At 40.6% G+C, this 19,209-nt stretch overlaps 1 protein-coding gene across 1 annotated transcript; it reads right to left on the bottom strand.

Moving 5' to 3' along the window:
* Positions 1 to 1,055: 1,055 nt before the first annotated feature.
* Positions 1,056 to 17,292, bottom strand: RNF151 (ring finger protein 151). Its single transcript, XM_078662676.1, has 4 exons — positions 17,263 to 17,292; positions 17,017 to 17,162; positions 9,478 to 9,574; positions 1,056 to 5,030 (listed from the first exon to the last, which is right to left on the bottom strand). Exons 1-4 carry the CDS (start codon positions 17,290 to 17,292, stop codon positions 4,611 to 4,613), a joined length of 693 nt encoding a protein of 230 aa, XP_078518802.1. The 3' UTR covers positions 1,056 to 4,610.
* Between the last annotated feature and the right edge of the window lie 1,917 nt (positions 17,293 to 19,209).

Consider the following 19,209-nt stretch of genomic DNA (forward strand, 5'->3'; position numbering starts at 1 on the left):
CTGTCCGACACCCTTTGGATGAAATGAAATTACCTTTGTGGCAATTATAGTTAATTTGTGAGAATGTGATAGAAATTATGTAGAAATGTCTCAATTGTGTACAGCAGTGATTTGTCCATGGGAGAAAGAACAAAAACAAGCATTTATAAATGTAAGGTTGCTATTATCAATGTTTCTGCACTGAATGCTTGCTACGTCAAGAAGCTGTGTATACTCTGTTGATTCTAGTGCTTATAGTTTGGTGGCAGTGTAATCAGAAACATGTTGTTTGAGGAGGGAGGATATTTTATGGACACCAAAAATATTCTGGATAGGAAAATGACATGGATGACTCTTTGACCGAATTTCCACATGATGTTCCAAATATAAGTTGATTGACACAGAACAAAATGTTGTGGCAGGAACAAGTAATCTTACTTTCCATGTTTTGACTGAAGAGACGTGGTCGGGGGAAGAACGTTCTAATAAGCCAGATGAATACATATATATGGGAAAGTTGGACTTCTATCAAAACATTCTAGGATGAAGTGTGTGCCCTCAAATGTCATATGATGAACTGGGCATTCATGGCGTCTTAATGAACCAAGCAGGCGAAGGGGTATGTGTGGCGATTTTGTTGTGTGTGTCTGAATGTCATAGTGAGATGTCTGTGTGTCATAAAGAGATTATTAAAAAATATCTTATGGGGGTCTATGAATTATTTGTACGGTAATTATCCAGTGAATAGATGCACATTTCAAGGGACAGAGTGTTAATTCTTGAATCTGCCTTGATTGTGCCTGTCAGTCGACCTCAGTATGCACCTAAGTAAATCAATCAGTATGATGATCTGATAATTCTGGTGATATCTACCTTGTGAGATATCTTGCTGTTCTGCCCACAGTGCTTGACAAGTCAATGTGCGTAAATCACAACAAATGTGTATAAACATTGATCTACATATCTGAGTCTTCTCTCATTCCTCTGACTCTCTATGACTTCATTTTCCCTTTCCTTGGTTATTTATAGCAGCCCCTAAATGGGGGTTACACCTGGTGCCACGACAATTAATAACATTTGGGTGATTTAAAAAAATGAGCAGTGAAAACAACACATACAAATGCCACAGAATAACTTTCATAAAGAATAATACAACAGGGGCCCAACTTTATTGAAAGCTTTGTGAAGCAAATATTATATTAAGGCATATGTACAAAATATAAAATATAGCAACATAAAATATCTTCACCAAAACTTTTGTGTTTAGCGATAATACAGCTCATTTGTTTTGGTACCCTTGCAAGTCTATTCAGGTATCATGCGTTCAAGAATGTCTATGACATCCCACATTTCCTTGAAGACATAGAAAGGAGACATTTCAACTGGTGGAACTGTAACTATGTGTAGAATCCTGCAAGTGTACACTGCATATGAAGGTACTTTTGAAGGTATTTTTGCACATTTAAATTGTTTTGTTTCCTATCTATTCTTCTCCATTCTCATTTGGGAAATACACTTACTCCTACTCTTGACAGTGCAAATTTGCTTGCATTTCAGGATAGAAAATGTTCTGCAAATCGTTGGTGAATGCCAACAGACTGACAAGTTAGTAGATGTTCACCAACTTTTACAAAAAAACTGCCAATATTTATATTTGTATATGGAAAACTAAGCTATTGCTAATTCTCTCAATCAGGAAAGTGGCTTTCCATGACCAAAGTGAACATTTTGGGCACCTACGTTTATTTGAAGTGATCCATTTTTTGTAAATCTGCACTAGAAATGTAACCTTTATAATGATTATATAAATTCTACACATTGTAATATGGGATTTCCAAGGATTATGTGACTTTATTCAGTAAACAATAACTTAGTGGTAACATTTCGAACAGTCAGAATATGTCATTTTTCAAGTCATGCAATTGAAAATGAATATATCCTAAAAAAAATTGAAAATTCAAGCAAATGATTTCAAATGACAATCATGCTACACAACTTCATAAATTATCCCAAAAAAAGTAACACAGGTGACAAAAAATGTGTTCTTTTGGCAGTCTTTTTCCTACCTGAAACCACACCAACATGGATTTGTCTCTTAAAACATCAAATACCTGATATATTCAATGCTTCCTTTGATTTTGATAGAGTTATATCCCATTCTGGTGCAAACAAGTATTAAACACAAGCAGTTTTTCAACCAACGCAAAGATGAAAGTCAAAACAATTAAAGAAAGAAAGAGAACGGCGTTTGTGATTATATAAATGAAGGATGATGAATGTCAGCACTACTTCACATTTTCTATAATTAAGGCAAATTTCAATACATGATAAGAGTTTCTGGCACCCCAAGAGCTTTTCCTTAGAATAACGATTTCACATTTATTCTTTATTTCAGAAGAGGCATTACATTTCATGAAATTATATGTGAAGCTTCCAGCCATGTGTTGGTACTATACCAATAAGGGCTCGATTCTGATGGGGTTTGGAAATCTTCCTGATCTAATCGATTTGGAAATGGTTTCCCACCGACTCGGATCGGGAGAGTCCGACCAACCAAGTATGATGCATCCGGATGCTTCCAGATACAATTTGGTTGGACTCCCATTGACTTTTATGGGAGGTTATGTTCCTAACCACATCATAATCTGGCCCTAGGGCGGGACAGCGCATTCCCAATCTGATTCGGAAGGAGCAAATGCCATTAGGAGGCCTTCCTAACCTCATCGTAATCGGGCCCTAGGTGGGAATGCTTTCCTAACCGCATCGGAATCGGGCTCTAAGTGTTGAAACCCACTATCCACTCCTTAAATGATAATAAATGCATCCTCCACATTGTATATACAATTTAAAAATCCTTGTCTACCCTAGCATTCCTCATGTATGTACAGTAGACATCAGCTTTAGGTAGGCAAAGTAACTCAGTATGTGGGTTTACTTTGGCTTTTTTAAAATTTCCATACTACAGATTTGATTATTAAGCATCAAAGAGCACCCATGCCACAAGAATGGCTCTTAGTAATTAACATCTGCATCCATGTGTCTCTATTGTCAATTTATTCTTGTGATTTCAATTGAGCATTGTGATGAAAGTTTTGCTGGTGTGACAAAAGGGATCTGACAATGTTGACCAATGAAAGATGAGAATTTCATCCAAATCAGTAGGTAGATAAATGATTTAGAAATATAAATGACAACATTAATAAAGCAAAATGGAGATAATTATTAGATAGCAATCTAACTGATCGCGCAATATTACAAAATCTGTGATATGCCTGATATCAATAAAAATAGACAAAACCTGTGCTTTAAAGTCCTACCAGATGCAAGATGTGATATCCTTGAGTTTGTGGAGAACACCTTAAATAGGGACAAAGCTAACAATCCTTAGTAAGAGGCAAGGGAATGTCTTATTTGTATCTTGATAATTGTCAGTGGTACAACTCAGAAAGGAGAGGCTTTCGGTCAGTGTGAAATCTAGTCATGTTTATGTTCAAAGAGGGTCGATGTAGGAGGACATGACCAGGGTGATTAACCCGGTGTTAGTGTATCAGTACAACTTAATCCGGACATTGTAAGCCCTCTTTATAGGACTCATATGATGATCCTTCTGTTTCATGATGACATGTTTTTAGTTTCATTTGACAAAGGTAATTGGTGATGTAAGGAGATAATGAATGTTCGGGAGGGCATCTTTATGAAGAGTAAGCACAGACTAGCGACAAAAGTGCAGAACAAAAGTGAAGAACACAAAATCTGAGCCTGTTACAGAGTCTCTTTGAATAGTGATCACAGTGCTCCATCCAACCTGAAAACAAGCTGAGTGGTCTCGTCAGTTAATGCAAATATTATGCAAAATGTATTATACATACTGTCTTATTTTTCTGTGTAGTAAACCTTCAGAATTTAGAACAGCGCTTTGTACAAAGAATCAGCCTGCCTTAATACAATTTACGTTCAAAACTAAAAAACAAATACTCCTAGTTTGCTCAACAAGCAGAGACAGATTGCCTAACAAAGGTAACCTTGTGGAATGGACACCGTTTCTTAGTCCCCACATTCGCAACATTTGTGATAAAAGAGTGATTTGCAGGCAGAATAGAGCTGACTATAAGGCTCATTTCTAAAAACTGGTACTTTAGCAAACAAAGAAACAGTATAACATTTAAACTGTGCCACATTTGCAGTGTTCTCTAGATTTGTTATATGTTAGTTGACAAAGGTGTTACAAACAAACTCCAGTTGATTGGTACCCAACCTAAGATAAATACTGAATTTAATTTTAAGACAAATTTCATAGGTTGAGAAAGTGTGAACCTTCTTTGTGTGGCGTATCCACGCATGACATCATGTTTCTCGCACAAGGTTTTCATTTTGCATACCATTTGTTATTTCTTAGCACAGTTTTTCTTTTGAAAGGTGCCAAGGCTATACCTCCTAGTTACGTGCCTTGAGTTTGGACCAATCAGCTCTCTTGGCAACCAGTAGGACTCTACAGTCTCTGTACATTCTATTTCAGTCTGTCTGCTGTTCTGTCAGTGACCTCTTTGACTTCCCAAAATCAGATCATTGACAGACTCAGTTCTCTAAGCTCTTATCACCTAGCTTGGACCACTCTTGCCCCTTGGGTTGGTCTATCCGGAGACCTCATTGGCAGTCGTTTCATTGCCGTCTGGAATATCCAAGGTTTCACAGATCAGTAGTATCTGTCGGCGTATTTGTGCTGACAGGTTCTGTATCTTTCTGGACTTCTGCTTCAGCCTGGCCACCATTCTCCTGGTCTCCTGTGTCTTGCGCTCCCATTCCTCCTTCAACTCCAGGTAGCAATTGTGCTGATCACGGTTCCAGATGGTGAGTAGCGTGCCACAGCCCGAGTGGCATAGCTCTTTCCAATGCTGGCAGCTGGCCTGGTGAGCCTCCATGTCCCTGCGCAGAACCTCAGCGGGGCAGCCCTCGTTGAGGCACTTCAGCAATGCAAACTCACACGATGAAGAGTGCTCATCCAACCGGGATACAGGAAACTTCAGGGAGCATCCATGCTGTTCATATTGGCACTGTGGGCAGAAAGAAAAGGATATATATTAAGAAGAGGAATTTGTATACCAAGAAATTGAAGAGGGTAGAAGCACATACCTGTGGGTAAATACTACACAAACACCATTTTATTAACATCACTGTGCCCTCAATAAAGAAAGTATCTTTAAAGAAAACTGTCTACATTTATGGGATCTATCTGAGTATCTAGTGTATGATTCTAAAAAAATCTCACAACAAGGAAAGGTGCTCCATGTAGTAGTGTACCTGTGTTGCGCTGCATCTGCCTAATGGGTCAGTTGTACACGCAAACAACAGTACCCGGCGAACTGTGCATCAGGTTCAGACATCCAAAGTATGGTTTTAGTCGCCCGTGTCACCAACTGTTCGACCTACCCCTGCTCCGAACCCGATGCACAGTTCGCCGGGTACTGTTGTTTGCGTGTACAACTGACCCATTAGGCAGATGCAGCGCAACACAGGTACACTACTACATGGAGCACCTTTCCTTGTTGTGAGATTTTTTTAGAATCATACACTAGATACTCAGATAGATCTCATAAACGTAGACAGTTTTCTTTAAAGATACTTTCTTTATTGAGGTCCTGAAAAATCGCGAGTCATTGTACGCACGCGAGAAACATGTCGACCGTTTAAAGCACACACTAACTGAGACTCATATAGGGAACATAGCATGCCAGCGAGTACCGGCTAGTTTTTCTTTTTTATTAAAGCAGGGGACCCCCAGAATAAACTTGATCCTGGTACTCCGCTATTCTGGCCCCACACCCGCACTTCACCTGACGGCAGTTGGATAAAAGATCTCCGCTAAAGTGCCCCTCTTTGAGGTGTCGCCCGTTGGGTATTGCACCGTCGACCCAACGAGGAGCAGCCCAGATGATGAAGCATGACACCTGAAAGGGTGTGTGAGGGCATTACATCCAAGAAAATGGAGGCGATTTTAACCTATGGCCAAATGGCTCCTTAGATACTGGGCTGCACAACCTTCTGCATTCCTGTGAAAGTGTGGGTCTCCATCAATATGTTAGGGAACCCACTCATAGAGCAGGGCATCGGCTTGACCTTATCTTTTCGGTCCCACAGCTAGTACACCTGGATGACATTTTACCCATGGGCTGGACTGATCATTTCCTTCTGAAATTTTACATTAATAGCAAGGGGGTAAATACGCAGGTACAAAGTACTACCTCCGAATTTATGTATAGAGATTGGAGAGCCCTCAAGAGGCTCAGAATTACGGATACTGTGTTCAAAGTGGAAGACAGCTTCTCTTCAGACCGTCAAGTCGATGAGAATTATGAGGCCTTATGCCTCAGGATAACCACGAGGGTTGACTCTCTTGCTCCACTAAAAACACGCAAGCTTAAGGGCATAGTGTCATATCCATGGTTCAATGACTCTCTAAAGGCTTTAAAACTTGCCTGTAAACAGGCGGAAAGGAAATGGAGGCAGGGATACTCCGATGCCAGCAGACTGATCTGGAAAACCAAACTTTCCGAATACAAAGCTTTGATTCGGAAATCTAAATCAGATTCTTTTTGCTCTACGATTTGTACCGCGTCAAATAGCTTTAAAAGCATCTTTCAGATTTTGAACAGTCTCACTCACCCTGACTGCTCTAAAAAATCGACCCCTCCCACACAGGCCCTTTGTGATAATCTGGCTCTGTTTTTCAATGATAAAATTGAAGCTATCATTCGCAACTTGAGCACTACCCCTACTCTCTGTTCTGCTCCCCTTGCCCTTGGGAGGGAAGTATTGACACCGGAGCTGGGAACCCAGGATGGCAGACTGCGGACTGTCTGTTGGAGTTTCCCCCTATTACTGAGGTGGACCTCGACAGATTGGCTCGCAGTATCTCATCTGGATCACCTTTAGACCCTATCCCCCATAAGATCTGGAAAGCCTATGGAGATGAACTCTTTCCTGCCCTATGCAGAATTTGTAATCAATCCCTGCTTAGTGGCACAGTTCCTGCCTCTTGGAAACAGGCTCTTGTCTCTCCTTTGCTAAAAAAAACCTCCCTTAATCCAGAGTGTCTGCAGAACTACAGACCCATCTCCTTGTTACCGTATCCTGCAAAAATTGCTGAGCGTTGGGTGAGCTCGTGTCTCTCCAAACATCTGGAACAGCATCAATTTTTGGACGAAATACAATTTGGCTTTCGCCCAGCCCACGGTACCGAAACAGCTTTACTTACTGCTATGGAAGACCTTCGAATGCGTGCAGACAGGGGTCAGGCAGTGGCTCTGATTCTGCTGGACCTGTCTGCCGCATTCGATACGGTAAATCATGGGATCCTCCTGGAGAGGCTGAGGGAAGCCGGGGTAGGGGGCAAGGTCCTGCACTGGTTTTGTTCCTTCCTGTTGGATAGGAAGCAGGCTGTATCCCTTCCTCCGTTTCAATCTGCTTTTTCCCCGGTGTCTCATGGGGTGCCTCAAGGCTCGGCCATCAGCCCGATTTTATTTAACGTGTATCTAAAACCATTGATTACGTTGATAAAGTCTCACAGGCTAAAGTCCATCAACTATGCTGATGACACTCAACTCATCCTCTCTTGGGAGGGTGAGGAATCGATTACTTTGGAGTCCTTTCATGATTGTCTGCGAAATACGGCTGGCTGGCTACATGACAATTCATTACAGTTTAACGCCTCCAAAACGGAGGTTTTGTTCTGTGCTGGTAGTCGGATCCCTCGCCCCTTTCCGGTGGATTTCTGGCCTCCAGAATCCGCTGAAAAAACTCTGCCGGTCACCACTGTTCGCAATCTGGGTGTTTTGATGGATAACAAACTGAGCATGGAAGTCCAGGTTGCGAAAACAGTGTCTACCTGTTCCGCCCTCATCCGGTCCTTACGTAAGATCTTGCCACTGCTTCCCTTACAGGCCCGGGAACTAATAGTCAGGTGTACTATTTTAAGTCGCCTTGATTATTGTAACGCACTTTTACTTGAGTCTCCAGGCCTATTACTAGACAGACTTCAAAGAATACAGTCTGCTGCTACTAAACTGGCCCTTGGCTGGTCCAGGAGATCCTCGGCCACAGCGGCGTTGGCTGAACTCCATTGGCTCCCGTTAAAACAGCGAGTGTCCTTTAAATCCCTCTGTCTTGTTTTCAAAGCCCTGCATGGACTTGGGCCCAGCTCTTTGCAAGCTATGTTTGCCTGGTATACCCCAATCAGAGCACTTCGCTCGTCTTGTGAAAGTGCCGAGATTTAAAAAAAAGCTAGGGCCGGAGGCAGATCTTTCGGAGTTGCTGCCGCTAAGCTCTGGAACAGTCTGCCCCTAGATATCCGTCAAACGGATGAACTTCTTCCTTTTAGGAAACATGTCAAAACTTGGCTGTTTCCACAGGGTTAGCTTGATGGCCATCGTACTGCTCTGCTTCTCCCCCGTGCTTCTTCCTCTTGGAGCTATCTCAGCGCCAGGATGCCTGTAAGGCGACAGCTGCGCTATATAAATGTTCCAAATAAATAATAAATAATAAATGCCCAGCTGTAGGACTCATCAAGTCCTTACAGTATCCAAACCTTAGTGTGACACATACATTCATTAGTTTGAGGAACAACCCAGCATTCTTTGAAACACTTCTATTAAAACATTAACATTTATATGCTTTTACTTTTTCAAAATCTTAAGTAATTAGGATAAAAATAATTTAAACAAAGTTTAATTTAAAATGTTATTTAATTTAATATATGTATTAGTGTTCTTGCCTACCACCAATGAGTGATTGTAATTATTTCCTATTCTTCAACCATTCCGCCTTGTCACTCCCACATTTAATACTAAATCCCGTACTTATGTGTGCATAATAACAGAGATCTCCATGTAGACGACATAAGAGAGGAATTAGAGGAGCTCATAGGCCGGAGGTTTGTGTATTGTATTTTTCTGAACACAAAGTAATACTCTTGCATTGTTTGTGAACAATTGTGTAATTTCTTTTCATTCTTTTTCCGTATCCTTCTTGCATTTATCACCAAATATTAGCCTGTGGTAAGTATGACCAAAAAATCAAGTGGTGAATTGAATACACCCACATCTCTAACTCAACAGCAGTGAAAGAAACTGGTGAAAATGATGATTGCACTCTTTTTTACACTACAATAGAGGTCTAAATGGGGCCTTTAAATCTGTATTTTTTCAGCGTGGAAGAAGGCTCCATTTTCACTTGACTTATATGTCGATATTTCAATTTAATCCTGTGCTAGAAAGTGACCACCCCAAACTCATATTTCTGAAAAGTGAAAGAGCGACAATTGATGCAATCACCCTTGGTTAGAGCCAGTCAACATTGACTAGGTGGAACCTGTAGGTCCTAGGATTGGTGAGGTGTATTAGAAACAGACAGCAGAGCTATCCTTTCTTCATAAGCTAACAAGGGACAGCATCTTGAGTGTCTTGGGTAAAGACTTGCTTGGGCAACGACATACATCCACTCTACCTTGACTTCCAGCCTGTTGATTCTCTTGTTGAGACGATGCACGAGGACCAGCAGTCGCCCGCGGACTTCAGTCCTGCAGCAGGGACAGGTGTGATGCCTGGAGTGGAAGACAGATAGGTGAAGCATTAATACACATCTGCATTTCCAATTATATTCAATTTATGGCACATTATGTTAGAGACATTTTACAACGTCACAATGGATGCCTTGCATCCATTGGGGCACGATTTTTGCTGTTAATGTTAAATAATGAAGACGTCAGGCCTTGCTACTATGTCAACTGATATCTTATATCATAGTGTAGACTTGCAAAAAATTGAGCTTTTCGATTTTGCACTGTTATTGCAACCTGTGTAATAGTGTTCCGGACAAAAACGTTTTTCCTACTATTAAGTATTGAAAGATCCAGGTTTTGCATTTAGTAGGAGCTAGGCAAAATTATCTTTCATCTTTCCAGAGCAGGGGGCTGCTTCTACCAACTTGGTACTCATTTTTAAAAAGTAAGCATGGATTTAGCTTGGTTGAGTTTTAGTGGTTGGTTGTTAGTTTAAATTGTCAATCAGAGGCTATTAAGATACCCCATATTTGAACAGTCAATAAAGATTGTAAAACAAAAATACGTGTCTTTCATCTGAGTCATGTGATATTGGTTCATAAGTTTTGTTATACCTCACTGCCTGGTTTCTAGTAAAGTCACATACTATGGTCCCTGCCTGGCTCCCAACAGAACCACGGTGGTTCCAGCTCAGGTTCCAGTAAACCTACACACCACGGTCCCTGCCTTGCAGCCAATAAAGCCACATACAGCCGTCTCTGACCAGCTCCCAACAAAGGTGTGTAGACCAGTACCTGCCCTGCTTGCAGCAAAGACGCATACTTTAGTCTCTGTCTGGCTCCCAGCAAAGCCGCCTACAGTCAGTCATCCCAGCTGGCACCCAGCAAAGCTGCAAACACCATTTCCCTCCGTTCTAAGCAAAGCCACTGACAGTGGTCCCTAACAAGCTCCTGGCAAAACCCCAGACATCCGTCCCCACCCGGCTCAGTAAAGCTGAATACAGCAGCCCCCATACAGATCCCAACAGGGCCAGGGATTCAATTTTTAAAAGGCAAACGTGTGCCTCTCTTGGTCCCGATTAATTGGCTTATATGTGGTAACTTCTGCTACTGTACAAATTGCAATTATGAGTTTTGTGATACATATCGGAAAGTCATACCTACCAATATTTACTGGGGGAAAAGCACTGAATTTGCAGAAATATGCACACTTAGGTGCAGGAAACACCAAAATCTACAGGTCACTGTTCAACAACGTGTATTTGGCTGATATTTATCGCACTTGAAAAATTCTCAATCAGTGGAGTCACATTTTATCGCACCAGTTACCAGGCCATTCATAATGAGGGCCTACATCCCAAACCACATTGCCTACAAGTATCATCCTTACTTCTTGTGCCATTTTTTCTTGAGAAGTGGGAAAAGGGAAAAAAGGCTAAACTGGGATATATTAGAAGTGAGTTTCTGGTGATTAGAGATGGGATTAAAGATGGGAATTACACTGTAAGAATTATAGGAAGTACCATTTTAAGGATAGGATTGTTTTAGTACTACATGTACAGTAACCACGTCTGAGGCATGTGGGGAGGCGCCAATATTATCACACTACATAAAGAGACAGTTCCAGATGCTCATTGCATAAAGAAGTTTAAGTATCCACCTCTGTCATGTTCTTTGCCCCCTACACCTCAGTCACTTATTTATTCTAGCTTTGGAACTTGGAGATTGTGCTCCTCTGTTTACTACAGTTATATTTTCTAGATTTTTGCTTTGTCTTGGTTCAATTTTTGTGTTTTTGTTTGGCGGGTATTTGATTGGAGAGGTGTTTTTATGCATGTAATTTTCTTTTTTCTTCTCCAATGGTATTGTCTTCTTTACTTGATTTCTCCATCTCCTCCTGCAAAGTATTATTGGTGCCTTGTTTAGCATCTCTCCTACTTTCCTCTAAGTTACTTTGGAAGACAATGGTGAAGTAACTGCGGAAGGGTCACCCTGCCAACCTTTCACAAAAAAGACAGAGAAGATAAGAGAAGCAGGACCAACCGTTAACAAGATGTCACCTTGGTAAATGGTCATGTGATGTCACTTCCGCTTTCACCATTATTTTGATGTCAGGAAGCTACTTGAAAGTAGTGTCTCAGCTTCAGGCAATAGACAAAAACAGTAAGCTCTGTTTCTTATTACACAAGCAGCATCAGCATATACATATATTTAAATGCATTTTCGAGCAAGGACATTCCTGACAAATTTATACTGGAACAAATGGATTAGAAAGTGATCAATGACATACTGGAAATATGTTAAGGAAGGAAAGAGGAAGGTCATATATTTGCAGTATGCCTACATTGCTCACCATTCAGTCAAATCGGTCCTCAGTGAAGAACACACAAGTGTACATTTTTGGAAATACATCATTCTGGCCAGATCAGAATAAATTGTTAACTGACTTGTATGTTAAACCAACATATAAAAATTCCAGTTTATGAGCTGAAGGTGTCCATCCAAACACCCCAAGCACTGAATCTACCTTACAGTAAATAACTGAGAAATGCTGTATAAATAAAAATGCAAACAAGGGATGCGTAGTAAGTTTCATAGACATAAATAGGCAAATTATGTTTTGGAAAAAGCCTAACCTGTGACACAATTAGTTTCCAGAGAAGAACTAAAAATATGTTTAGCAGCATCGCCAAAATGTTTAAAATTCATCATTGCATACACAGCATGATCAAATATGAAAGCATTTTAAAAAAACATTTGAATATACCACAGAGTGCTCTGGAGTAATAACTGATCGCAAAAGAAAAAAAACTAAGTTTAAAGATTACTTGGTAAACGTTAACCTAAGGCCACAATTGAAACACTTAGAACAGAAAATTATCCCTGCATCACATGGACTAACAGCAATGGAATAAAAAAAAGACTTTAAATGCCTTCATGCCATAATAGGGCGATGAGTAGAACTACAGAACTACATAATTATATAATGTGTGATATAGAAAATATAGTTTACTTTCTAAAATGCCCTTGTGGTAATGTTTTGTGGGTCAGACATCATGAAAATTCAATGAATCAAATAACATAAATCCACTATTAGAAATTAGAAGTTGAAATAAAGTTTGGCCAAATAGTTTGTTCAACAATGTCAAGTATCATAGCTTTGCTATCAAATGTGTCAACAGGTTTGAATGTTATTATGTGGAGGAAATATGCAAAGGTTATTGCTACAACTTGAACTGTACTGAATGGAGCTACTTAACCAGAGGTCTTAAAGAAGAACAGGACTAGTTATATATTTTTTTAAGGAGATGAAAAAATACTGATACTTAAGTGATGTAACTTTAAGATTTTCCTTCAAATAAAATGTTATAATGCATAATTTCTGGGAGAATGCGCAGAAATGAAGGCAACTGTGAGAACTCTGAATCACAGTCAGCTATGGTGAAAACCGCTACTCAACACTATGACGTCCCACGAGCATACACGTCTTATAGACTTTTAATGGTATCTTAAAATTGTCAAAATATATTGAATGCCTAATTTGGGATTGTGTGGTGCTATATTTTGTTTTTTTTATTGCATGCAGGCTCATACAATACAATATCAATAGAAAAAGTAAAAAAAATAGTGAAACGAGCCATGACTATGTGTATACAGAAAATAAGAACTCCTTGAATTGTTTCTACATGAGGTGACTTTTTTTTATGTATCAGAATCAATATTTCATTTAGTGAAACACTCATCGTCAGAAGAAGGTGAAACCCCAAATACTACAATAGAAAGAATGTATTGATTACAAATGAGAATTTTGTTTTTGAAAGAAAATTTGGAAAATATGCTCAAAATATGCGGTATGGATATGTAAAATGAAGTAGAATACATGCCTGATTTCATGTTTGCATTCTCTTTCCATGGCAGTCTTCTCAGACTTTATGTTGATTTAAATGATTTAAAAACTCATGGAGGATTAAAAATGTAAGAAGAGCACCACTGTGAAAAAAAAACGTATTTGGTGTCTTGCGGCTCAGCAACATTTAGTTGTGGATTAATTCAACAACGGTTTTGCTACTTTCATGTTAAAAAATGAAGTAAACAAGTTTAGCTGCTCGTTCAATACGTTCTTCATTTCATGACGTGACGTTTGGCACTAAAATTTAGCTTTTTGGGTTTGCACGGTTATAGCAGTTTATGTCATAGTTAATGGTGCAAACACATTTTATATGTTGAACACCCACCATGTTCTAAATTTGTGGGTCTTCGTAAAGAAGTGTAAAGTCTTTTCCCACACACACTCATTGCTCTTTTAAACTTGTGCCCTTTTCAGGTAGTTATTAGTGGTACAACAAGTGTTTTAAAGTGTTTCAAAAAACCACCTTTTCTTTGGAGTCTCAAACGTTTCAGGTGGAAAAATGTTATCCATGTGAAGAAAACATTTTCCTAAAGCCCATGCTTGGGGCTTGCCTTGTCTGCTAGTCCTGTAGTGGTTGAAGGGAGTCAGGTAAGAATTTCATTACAGTTGTTTAATGACAAATGTCCCTAGTGGACGGTACCAACTGCCCCATCCAAGCCACTGTTCATTTGCCACTGAAGATCCACTCACTGTAGTTCTCTGTTTTTGTCCTAGTTTGAGGGGCCTTTGATCCCATGGGGCATTGAAAACTTAACTCTTGCTAGTAATTACACACTTGGAGTATCTTAGGAAGCAAAGATCCCAAAAATGGTCTCATATACCACAGTCATGGGGTGTTAGGCCCACTTACCCCTTTACCCAAGGTCATGGTTGGAGTGTTAAAATTGGTTTTGAGATGCAGTCGCTGTACCTGGGAAATATGCCTACTAGGTTCCTTTGTAAATTCAGCTCAGAGATGTATTGTATCAGGTTCCCTTTTTGTTTAAATTTTAGCCATGATTGGAAGGGTCATGAACATTGCATGTGCAATAACAATCGCAAACATTTATACGTGTGGACAAACAGCTAATTGCAATCGCTTTAGGTGCACCTGCAGTTACGGTTACCTGTCGATGATTGTGAATATCTTATGTGTTCAAATGGTGGATGCATGATGAAGCCCAAAGAGAAACAGTGAAGTCAACTCACCCACTCCTCTTTCGCTATGGTATAAGTCTGTCTGAAGCGAAAACAAAAGATGTCCTCCCAGATCGCCCCGCTGCAGGATCTATCTGCCCATGTAGCACTCGCTTGAGCTTGTATAATACATTCTTTAACCAGGGGAAGTCTGTTCTACCCAGTAAACTCTACAAGGAGGTAAATTCTTCCCTAAGGTGACCAGTTGGCTTTTCATACAACTACAGTGCACTTGAACTGATTAAAAGTCGGCTGATGCCCAGCTGCCAAGGACTATAAAAATAAGCTGGAGACCCATTCCAGCAAGCGGAAGAAATACCCTGACTTAGACTCCGGTGAACTCCCTCCTTTTTTATCCTCAAAATTTCAGATCCTTATCTCGGGCCAATGCTTACTTTAGATATCGAGGACCCGAATGGTCTCTTTGAGAGATGGGGCCTTCTCTTTAACAGCTGTCAAGGAATGGAAATTACATATCATCTCTATCTTTGATTTCTGACATCACTCGCAGTTTATCTGAAGCAGTTTTATTAGTTTGTGCTGATTTGTATTGCATTTAATGAGCATGCCATTATATTTAACCATAGCCATTTTGGATCCCCTTGTTTTACTATATGCCTGGGCAGTAAATTCTGTTCCGCTCGCAGAATTTGCGGAATTTCAGTAGTTCTGCGGAGAAGGCGGAATTGGCAAAAATTACGCGAACTGCGGCTTCCCAGAATTTTTTGCTTATTTGCGCTTTCAAAATGCATGTTCGCGACATATTTCTCCCCGAGCGCGCAAACAGCGTTCGCGAACAGGGAAAAAGCATCGTGAATGGACGGAACAAGCAATCCCGCGTGTTCGCTGAACTTTTGCGTGCTCGCAGAGATTTTTTACAGTTTTGCGGAGCTTTGCGGATCTTTGCGTAGCGCGACTACGCAAATTCCGCCCACCCCTATTTTACTAGGCCTGCACCATTCTCACCCTACTGCTGGATTTAGCCTCCTTTTCCAGTTGGCACTCATAAGAGAGCAGTCTAAATATCTAAGTCAGTGTTTGAGAAATGTATATCATCTGTATCTTTTCAAGCTCTCCTCTGTCCTTCTCTTGAGAAAAGCAGACACCTGCTAAAACAACCAACTGACTGTAGTTGTGGTTTCTGTCACCAGTGTCCCATTGCTACTTATGAGCTGAAAATGTAAAGTGGGTAAGCGTTGCATTGCTCATTGTCTTGGGTGAGGGCTCTGTCTCACTGAGAGCTTATTTTTATATACTTTTGCTTCAATAAATTTGTTTAGACTTCAAATGAGCGTGAAAACGCTGGCTTTTGTTTCACAGACTGAACGGGTCATTGAAAAAAACCTGACCATCTGTGAAACTGCATCAGTTGTAAGAGTGAGGTAAAGATTTTGCCCTAGGCTTGGAGCAGGCGCGGTGATGAAGCCCACAAATATGGGTGAGAGTCCAGCGGCCTCTTGAGAAGGGACTTCCCTCAATGATTTAGGGGAAAAAGAAAACTATGCATTATCATTCACTACCCAAATAGGATTGAAGCTAATAAAGATTCTGAAGAATAGGCACTATTGGTAAACGTATCAGATTTTTGGGGAGATGCACGCTTGATGTACTCCAGAGAAATCATATGAAGGGCTATCCCCTGAGCTCTCTAGGTAAATATAGTAACATTGCATATAACTTCCTTTATGGAGATCAGTCTCTGGACTTGACTGGCAGTCATTGGAGGAGGGAGAGGGTTGTCTGGAATATTTTAATTTATAATTTCTGCAAATGTCCCTGCCTGAAGCTCTTCGCGCCACGAGCATTTGATTGATCCAGATGCAGATTTCAATAGTTACAACAGGTGATGAGGATTGTGCAGTGTGCATTATCATGTAACCACTTCTGAACACATGGCCCGAAGTAAAAGTGGACATTCAATCACTTAGCCATGGTGATAGTCTAATTTCCTTATGAGACAAGTAAACTATGTTTATAGTTACACCACTTAATCTGACCATGGGTAGATGTGTGATTGGGGGGGTCTTTGTTGACAGACCTTGTGATCTAAAGTGAGCTTAAGGTACACTTTATAATTCCATACTAATTCAATAATCTACACGGAAAAGCCCAGAGTAACACAACTTCAATGAATCCATCTAGTATAGAGAAAAAACAATATCTTAACCAATTCCTGTTTCTCTAACAATCGAAAACAATGGGCATTCCAGAATGTTTCTTTGTCTCATGAAGTCAACTTGAGTTTTGAAACCTATTGTGACATCATTTACTGATGGCCACTTAATACACAGTGGTTGGATTTGGCTACGACTGTCTTGAAGCTTTCTGGTGTTTTGGGAATGGGGATAACAAGGGGGATTATATTATTCACAGAACACAACACCCCAAACACTGCCTACCTTTTAAGCCATTGTAGAATGCACTTCTTGCAGAAGATGTGGTTGCAGGAGATCATGACTGGGCACCGCAAGACCCCATGGCAGATCGAGCACAGGAGCTCGTGGTCTGGGGCCACGGTGAAGAGATCAACATCATAGCCTCCAATCTGCGGGCAAAGGCAACAAACACCTGTTCATGGATCCACAGAAAATGCCTTCCTAATAGAGCATTGCACTACAGGACACCACATCCCATTAGATAGTTACGCCACAGGTAACCACTGTGCACTGCGACATCACACCATAGAACGCCCAATCAGCATCTGCAACCACCCCAGTGGAAACCACTCTCCCATTGAGGGTCACACCACATGAAGCTACTTCCACTCTTTCAGTCCACCTGGGGGAACGCGTTAAGGCCCCAAATACGAGGCCTCCGGATGTCATCCCCCAACACTAGGGCCTAAACATAGCCCCCATACATTTACCCCCTACTCCAAACACATTGTAAATGTGTGCAGATTGGAGCTCGTTCTTTTACATGGAAGGGGGGAAATTTCGTGGATTTGGACATGATGTTCCCATGTCCAAATCCATATTCCCAGACCGTGTCTTCTCTGTTGTGGAGGACTTAACGTATTCCCTAGATGTTGATGTGGGGATTATGGAACGAAACAGAGATTCCAGCCCTCTGAAATCCCTGAACCTAAGTTTGGGGGACCTCATAATTGGAGTCTATGGGGAAGATTTATTAACACTTTGGGTTGGGTGAACGTCACAAACGTGACTCAAACTGGTGCAAAGTGTTGTTTGGGAATTTACTTTCCAGTGCAAATCATAATTGGTGTTAGAAAGTAGCCCAACAGTAGCTCAACTTTGTGCTTTGTGCTACTTTGTATTTCTTTGCATAGGAAGGCATTCTATGGAATTCATACGAACGTTCCCATGAATCCAGCCATGACACTTTATGTGATACGCGCACTTGAGTCGCACCTAAAGAAATCTCTTTGGGCCGATTTTATATGTTGGCGACCTATGTACTCTAGCGCTGATGCGACAGAGTATACATCCTGCCAACATAATGATCAGCCCGTCCAATTTAAATACAGGTGGACTGTAGGTTTGGCTAGAGCGGTGACTACACCATCAACGCCATAGCCAAACCTCTCCAATGCCCTGACGGAGTAAGGCTGTCCGAGAAATGGCTAAATGTCCACCCACACAATCAGGATTGGTGGACACATAGCCATTTTTTTTACTATCCGTCCCTGCCAGGCAAACTCTAGAGGTGAGGGACAGTAAATAGCAAATAATGCCCCCTCGCCATTGGAGATGACTCATATGTCGAGGAGAGCATTACCTTTTTTATTTTCAAAAAGAAAATCCCATTACAGGATTTATTTATTTTTAAGAAAAAAGAAAACTGTTTGGTGCAGGGCTGTGTCATACTGATGCAGCCCTGCACTAAACAGTGAAATGCAGTTGCAAAAATCTTCATGACAGTGGTTGCTATCAATGCATTATAAATGTCATCCTGTTTGGCCGTCATGTATACATTTACGGGTGGTCCCCCCAACAGCATGAAAAGCCACAACGCTGCTGTGGGAGAACTGATTGGCCTGAGAAGGCTGCAACGACCAGGAGCACAAACCTGAGGAAGCATCTACTCATAGTAGGGACATAACTACTTTGCCGTATAATTAATTTGCTTTGGCCTAGATGAGGGCTGCAATTGCTTTGCCAAAGGATCGGCATGAATCAGCCCACTTGAGGAACAAGAACAAGACCTCTCCCAAGTATTCAATCAATTATTCTGTAATATATCTTTCATTAGATCTTATATTAACATTGTCCCAGACCAAAACAAATTATGAAAACATATTCTCTTTTTAATTATTCAAGTTTTCTGACATGAGGAACATAACAAAATAACCTCATCGTCATACATATTCTGTATATACAGTCTTTACAAAGTATGTCATCGTACTATATACAGTAGCCCCCAAACAAAACAATATATCAACAAAATCATTCATACATCTCATCACACCAAGCAACCAGACATTCATATAAAACTCCCAAATACAGCTAATTTACAATAAAACAATAAGAACAAAACCTAACAATAAAGAATCACATGAAATGTACAAAAATCAACAGCACAACACAAGTAAAGTAAAGTAGATTCAGCCCACTTGAGAGCCACTACTGCCC

The sequence above is a fragment of the Lissotriton helveticus genome, chromosome 10 (assembly GCF_964261635.1).
Source record: "Lissotriton helveticus chromosome 10, aLisHel1.1, whole genome shotgun sequence".
In the NCBI taxonomy this organism is placed as follows: domain Eukaryota; kingdom Metazoa; phylum Chordata; class Amphibia; order Caudata; family Salamandridae; genus Lissotriton; species Lissotriton helveticus.